At 44.6% G+C, this 7644-nt stretch overlaps 1 protein-coding gene across 1 annotated transcript; it reads left to right on the top strand.

Annotated features, from left to right (window-relative positions):
- Positions 1 to 2412: 2412 nt before the first annotated feature.
- IMP3 (IMP U3 small nucleolar ribonucleoprotein 3) lies at positions 2413 to 7338 on the top strand. Its single transcript, XM_083516240.1, has 2 exons — positions 2413 to 2553; positions 6079 to 7338. Exon 2 carries the CDS (start codon positions 6087 to 6089, stop codon positions 6648 to 6650), a length of 564 nt encoding a protein of 187 aa, XP_083372366.1. The 5' UTR covers positions 2413 to 2553; positions 6079 to 6086; the 3' UTR covers positions 6651 to 7338.
- The last annotated feature ends 306 nt before the right edge of the window (positions 7339 to 7644 follow it).

A 7644-nucleotide genomic window follows, 5' to 3' on the forward strand; every position in this document is an offset into this window, starting at 1 on the left:
CGCCGCACTCCAGGGCCACTGATTGGCCCGAAGTGGAGAATTCCGTCACTCGCTCTTTCATTGGCTCCGAAGCGGATAACTCAGCCACTCGTTCTTTCATTGGCTGGCTTCTTCCTTTCAGAGAGCCGCTGGCATAGAGGTAGGTAGAAAACAGAGTCGCACGCCTATTAGGAACTGGCGGGACTCGATGCTCCTCCTGGAAACTCCAGGAATTCGATGTTGTTTTTTAAAACGTAGCTTCTACTGCAACCGGCAAGCAAGCAACAGAATTTCTGTTGTGTTCCCCCCCCTAAATCAGGTCTTATTTATTTAATGTGAAAAGAGACAAACATTGATTCTATTTTTTAAAGAATTTTAAATCGTAGAATAATAGAACTGGAAGGGGTACCAAGGGTCATCTAGTCCAACCCTGTGCAATAAGGATTCTTATTGCATGGATTCATGCAGGAATCATACATGACAAATGGCCGCCCAACCTCTGCTTAAAAACCACCTCTTTTCCAGTCCACCACCTCTTTTCCAGTCCACCACCTCTTTTCCAGTCAAACAGCTCTTACTATAATCAAGTTATTCCTGATATTACTTGGAATCTTTACTTGATGATATCAGCTTTTAAATTAATCAGTAAAAATTAAAAAACCCACTGTAAATGGGATGTCTGGGGCAGGGCCTAAGCTACTGAATGTAATGGGGCCCTTTATATCTCCAGCTGTCCTTTGTCAACAACAAATTGTCGCTGTCTTTTGTGTTGAATATATGCTATATGGTATTTGATGGACCTAATAGGTATCTCAAGCCATTTGCACATAAGTATGTTATCAAAGTAATTGCCATGCAACCAGTCCATGCAGAATGTAGGCACCCTATATATGTTGTTGTTGTTTAGTTGTTTAGTTGTGTCCGACTCTTTGTGACCCCCTGGACCAGAGCATGCCAGGCACTCCTGTCTTCCACTGCCTGGTGCAGTTTGGTCAAACTCATGCTGGTAGCTTCGAGAACACTATCCAACCATATTGTCCTCTGTCGTCCCCTTCGCCTTCTGCCCTCCATCTTTCCCAACATCAGGGTCTTTTCCAGGGAGTCTTCTCTTCTCATGAGGTGGCCAAAGTACTGGAGCCTCAGCCTCAGGATCGTTCCACCAGTGAGCACCCAGGGCTGACCTCCCCAAGAATGGATTGGTTTGATCTTCTTGCAGTCCATGGGACTCTCAAGAGTCTCCTCCAGCACCATAATTCAAAAGCATCAATTCTTCTGCGATCACCCTATATATAGAAATGAGCAAGTGATATTTTAGGGAGCAGGCTAGCAGGCGGGGCCCATGACTTACCTCAGAGGAGCCGACACAACACAAAACACTCTTGCTGTATGTAGGTTTTATTTTATTGCTTTTTTATCTTATATTTTGGAAATGTACATCCAGTTTTGTTTTCCTTTAAATTGGGGGGGGGGGAGAGTGGGGCCCTAAGCCATAGCTTGTTTAGTAAAGGGACCCCTGACCATTAGGTCCAGTTGTGGTTGACTCTGGGGTTGCGGTGCTCATCTCACTTTACTGGCCGAGGGAGCCGGTGTACAGCTTCCGGGTCATGTGGCCAGCATGACTAAGCCGCTTCTGGCGAACCAGAGCAGCGCACGGAAACGCCATTTACCTTCCCGCCAGAGCGGTACCTATTTATCTACTTGCACTTTGACGTGCTTTCGAACTATTAGGTTGGCAGGAGCAGGCTTAAATGTAAATCCGGCACTGGCCTGGGGGGGTTAGTGGAAGGCTGGTGCCTTTGGTGGGGGCACATCATGTTCCTGCTGAGGCAGTTGGTGCACCTTTGATCCCCTGCACCCCGAACTCAGCTCTCACCTAGTAGCTGTCCGCATGAAACAGCAGCTACCCCTCATTTGGACCTCCCTTTTGCAGCCCCTTCCCTGAGACTACACCCAACCCAACAAAATATGTCTAGGATATATTGCTTTCAAAAAGTTGCTGCTTTCACTGGGGGGAAAAACTATTCTCTATTTGTTACTGTTCCAAGGGAACCCGAAAGATGATGATGATGATGATGATATTATTATTATTATTATTATTATTATTATCATCATCATCATCATCATCATTATTATTAATTTATTTATTATTATTTATCATTATTATTATTATTATTATTATTATTTATACCCCGCCCATCTGGCTGGGTTTCCCCAGCCACTCTGGGCGGCTTCCAAAAGAATATTAAAATACTGTGATACATCAAACATTAAAAGCTTCCCTAAACAGGGCTGCCTTCAGATGTCTTCTAAAAGCCTGGTAGTTGTTGTTCTCTTTGACATCTGGTGGGAGGGCGTTCCACAGGGAGGGCGCCACTACCGAGAAGGCCTCCCTTTTGCAGTGCGCACCCATATCACATTTATTATGTCTATGTTCAACAAGAAGAGGAAGTGGGTGGAGCTCAGAGACCGGAAAAGGAACTTCCGCTGCCCTTTTCCCCACGTTGTTGATTCCGGTGCTGGTTTACCCCGAACTTTTGCAGAGCCCGGTTTTTGCTGTCTGTGAAGCCGCTGCAGGTCAGTTGGTGGTTGGGGTGTTTTTTGGGGGGTAAATATTTCTTTCCTCTGGCTTTCCTGTCTCCTTTCTTTCTATTTGTTAGATCCAGCCCCCACTTTTTTTAAAAAAATAATTTTTATTGAGTTTTCCACTTAAATCATATTCACATTTTGTTACACTATTCTATGACTTAATATATTACTCTGTAAGAGCACCGACCTCCTTCCCTCCCTCTTTCTGACTACCACATAACTTTCCATATGCTTCGTATTTCTATAAGCACTTATTTACCCTTTGTCAAATTATAATACTTCACCTTATTATCAGTAAATCAGTTCCTTATATTTACATTACAAAACATTTCAGTTCAAGCCTACAAACGTTTTCAAATGTTTACAGCTTTCTTTCATATAAAATATAAATTTGTTCCAGGCCTTTTGAAACAGTTCGTCACGCTGATTCCGAGATCCAGCCCCGACTTTTCGCATTGAAGAAATGCACGTAGTTTCGTTGGAAGGCAGTCAGCCTGTGGAACTCGCTGCCACAAGGCGTAGTGACAATTGGCTTTGAAAGGGGATTGGGCAAATACATGGAGGAGGGGGCTGTCAATAGTTGCAAGGCATGAGGGCTATATATTAATTACAGGGAATCGCACGTGGGAATAATGTTGACATACCTCGTTCCTGCTTGTATACATCCCACGGGCCTTTGGCCAGCCCATGTAAGACTAGGAAGCTGGACTCAAGGCGTCTTTGCTTGATCCAGCTGGACTCTTCTTCCTTGATCACTTACCAAAGAGCTGTCTGTACTTTTCAGTGAAATCAAGATACTTCGCTGAGCCTGGTTAATAATAATAATGATGATGATGATAATAATAATAATAATTAATAATGATTTATTTGTACCCCGCCCATCTGGCTGGGTTTCTCCAGCCACTCTGGGCAGCTTCCAACAGAGATTGAAAATACATTAAAACATCAGTCATGAAAAACCTCCCTAAACAGGACCGCCTTCAGATGTCTTCTAAAGTCAGATAGTTGTTTATCTCTTTGACATCTGGTGGAGGGCGTTCCACAGGGCGGGTGCCACTACCGAGAAGGCCCTCTGCAACTTTGCTTCTCGCAGGGAGGGAAGCGCCAGAAGACCCTCAGAGCTGGACCCCAGTGTCCAGGCTGAATGATGGGGGTGGAGACGCTTCTTCAGGTATAATGGTTATAATATTCGTAGTGGTAATAGCCCATGAAAACTTTTTCTTATCTTCCTTTGTGCATTTATATGTCAGGTATAGAGATAGGGATATATAGCAAGTGCTAAAGAGACACAGTAAACAGTTTTAAAAATACATATTTTTGTTGCATCATATGGTATTATTTTAAAAGCCAGGTTTATGCCAGGGCGGGGTGTATGACCTCAGTTAATACTGTCAATATTTTCTGTGCAGTAGATTTCCAGCAGATCTTTGTGTCCCCTTACCTAATCTTTCCCAAGTAGAGATGGCAGCGATTGCAGCTGGGGTGTTTTCCATGGGCCCAGCCATTACACTCCCATAAACTGACATAATGCTAATGATAATAATTTTATTATTTTTACCCCGCCCGTGTGGGTTGCCGCAGCCACTCTGGGCAGTTGCCAACACTCATAAAAACATAATAAAACATTCAACATTTAAAAACTTCCCTGAAAAGGGCTGCCTTCAGATGTCTTCTGAAAGTTGTATAGTTACTTATCTCCTTGTCATCTGATGGGAGGGTGTTCCACAACGTGAATACCTTGGCAGAAAGTACGCTGTATATCCATTTAACTGTTCTATCCTGCCAATTAGCTACATAGGATTATCTTCTCGTCCATTTCCCCCCTGTTGCTAGTGGTGTTGTCAAATGTTTGGCAGGGCACAATGCATGGTTTTGCGGGATCTGCATTTTCCTTCTTAGGTCACAAGTTGTCTGGACCACATATTCTGCAAAGTCACTGGCTGAACTGCATACTCAGGGGTGTCGTCTTCTATTTGTCCCCGTGTCAGTTTCAGTTTATTGGTTAATTTTTCTAGTAGGGCTGTTTCCCATACTATTTGGTACCGTTGGTCCATGCTTACTCCTGACAAGTCAGAGAGAAGCTTAGCTAAACACGTTATAATCAATTATAAACCAGTTAGGTTCCGGGCCCAATTCAAAGTGCTGGTTTAGACCTACAAAACCTTACGCGGCTCAGGACCACAATACCTCTTTTCAAATGTACCTCCCCAAACCCTGGGATCATCTTCTGAGGCCCTTCTTCGTGTACCTCCTCCACGAGAGGTCTGGAGGTTAACAACACGAGAACGGGCCATTTCTTCACTGGCTGCCCTTTTAAAATGGGATCGGATGGTAGTTATTGGGTTTTGCTTTTATTTTTATTATGTGTCTTGTGTTTTTATATTGTGATTACAGGCTGTAACCCCCGCCCCCCCCCCCCCGAGACCTGTGGGTAAAGGGCAATATACAATTTAATAAATAATCAGCATCACAAATATCCTTAAACGCTTAGGAAGCATCGCAAGCTTTCTACACACAATGCAGATACTAAAAATGTAAGATAGTTCTGAAGAGGTGTGGTTCAGTGGTAGAGAATCTGTCTTGCATGCAGAGCATCCTAGGTTCAATCTCTGACAGCAGCAGACTCCTGCTTGGATAGCGACTCCCGGTACAGGCAGTCATACCATTGGTCCATCTACCTGAGTACTAAGTATAAGGCAGTGCAATTCTATAAGCAAAAAGAGACCACGGAGAAGGCAAGAAGGGGGAAGAGAAGAAGCTGGCTGAATGCAGGGTTAATGTCAGCGGATATACCCCAAGACTGAAGTCTTCGTTTCAGTTAATAATAATAATAATTTTTATTTATACCCCGCCCTCCCCAGCCAAGGCTGGGCTTAGGGCGGCTAACAAGCAATAATAAAAACGAGTTGAATGAATACAACTTAAAAACAAGATTAAAAGACAACATTAAAATATTGAAACGTTAAAATATTAAAATGCAGCCTCATCACAGGAGGAGAAAGGAAAAAGAAAAAAGAAAGAGGGGGAGGGAATCAAATTGGCTCCAAGCCAAAGGCCAGTGTTGAAAAGGCCCTGGCTCTGGTTGAAGCCAATCTAACTTCCTTAGGGCCTGGGACCTCTAGGGTGTTGCTATATATGGACCTTAAGGTCCTCCGTGGGGAATACCAGGAGAGGCAGTCCCGTAGGTACAAGGGTCCTAGGCCATGAAGGGCTTTAAAGGTCAAAACCAGCACCTTGAATCTGACCCTGTACTCCACCGGGAGCCAGTGCAGCTGGAAAAGCACTGGGTGAATATGCTCCCATGGCAGAGACCCCGTGAGGAGCCTCGCTGCAGCATTCTGCACCTGCTGGAGTTTCTGGGACAGCTTCAAGGGCAGCCCCGCGTAGAGCGAATTACAGTAGTCAAGCTATACGAGAGAGAGAGACATTGCACACACTTTTGTAAATCAAGAAAATTTTTAATTAAAAATAAAATGAAGCTAAGCTTCTCTCTCTCTGGCCATTTGCGTCTAGGAGGAAAGATGGTGCGCAAGTTGAAGTTCCACGAGCAGAAGCTCCTCAAGAAGCTGGACCTGGTGAACTGGGAGGCTGCCTCCGGGAACCTTGCCGAGCTGCGAGTGCTCCGCCGCTTCCGCTTGCAGCGCAGAGAGGACTACACCCGATACAACCAGCTGAGCTGCGCGGTTCGGGAGCTGGCCCGCCGCATCCGGGACCTCGGCGAAGCGCCGGAGTCGGCGGCTTTCCGGGCCCGGAGCACTGCCGCTCTCCTAGAGAAGCTGTATGCCATGGGGTTGGTGGCCTCCAAAAGCTCCCTGGAGCTGTGCGACCGCGTCTCGGCCTCCTCCTTCTGCCGCCGCCGCCTGCCTTGCCTGCTCCTGAAGCTCCGTATGGCCCAGAACTTGAAATCGGCCGTCACCTTTGTGGAGCAGGGGCATGTGAGGGTTGGGCCCGAGGTCGTGACGGACCCAGCCTTCTTGGTGACTCGGGCGATGGAGGACTTCATCACCTGGACCGACTCCTCTCGCATCCGCCAGCATGTGCTCAACTACAATCAGGAACGGGATGATTTTGATTTGGCTTGCTAATTATCATTTTTTAAAAAGTGGGGGCACCTTTTCCCAATTTGTTAACCTGACTTATTTATTAAATTTGTACGCTGCCCTTCATCCGAAGATCACAGGGCGGTTCACAACATAATAATGCCAAATTTATACAGAATAAACAAAAACATCTATCTCTTGTGCGATCCTTGTGGACCACAGGGGTAGGTAGGCCTGGAATGCTTAGCCCAGATAATCTCCAAGGGCCCCAACATTTCCCCCACTTGGCAGTTAATGCCCTGATTAATGTGGATAGTGTTGATATTTTGGAAGGTAATTGTTTCCCGCTGCTTGCAATAGTGACTCAGCTGTCTGGGTTGTGTGTGTAGATCCTAAAGATGCCTGTATCTTATATTCATTTTTTAAAAAAATATCATTTTTGACCAACATTATTCTAAGTAAGATAAAAACATGACATAAACAAAAAAAAAGAAAGGTAAGAAAAAAAGAGATAGAAAAGAGTTTCAAGAGGAAATAAAAAAGATAGTGTTCAGAGATTAAAGAACTTCCAATTCTTCATCTGTCTGCTATATATAAACAATGTGGCTGGGGAAGCCCAGCCAAATGGGCGGGGTATAAATAATAAATTATTCTTATTAATCACTTCATACATGCCAATGTAACACCTAACAAAACCACTTTCTATAAACAAACATTATCTTCCATCCCCAAATCCAAATGTCATTATTTCATTTTCTCATCTCTTCATTTTCTTATATCTTATATTCCGATGGCAAAGGTTGAACTGCAATGGCACCTTCTCTTTACTTTAGGGAAAAAAACAAAATGACAGGCTTGGGACTTGGATAAAACAGAGAGAGAGAGACGGTCTCCACCAGAGGGAGGTGGTGGACTAAAAGTTGTCGGCGCATGCTTGGAAAAGCAAATGGATTGGCTGGCAAAACAACACTCCATACAAATACTCTATATCAAACATTCTCCGTGTCATAGACATCTTACAGGAGCACACCAGAAGTGA

The sequence above is a fragment of the Podarcis liolepis genome, assembly GCF_965112155.1.
Source record: "Podarcis liolepis genome assembly, chromosome: 1".
NCBI classification, from domain to species: Eukaryota; Metazoa; Chordata; class Lepidosauria; order Squamata; family Lacertidae; genus Podarcis; species Podarcis liolepis.

Bases quoted from the DNA above. Each gene is read 5' to 3' on its own strand.
- IMP3 (XM_083516240.1), top strand. From the start codon at position 6,087: ATGGTGCGCAAGTTGAAGTTCCACGAGCAGAAGCTCCTCAAGAAGCTG.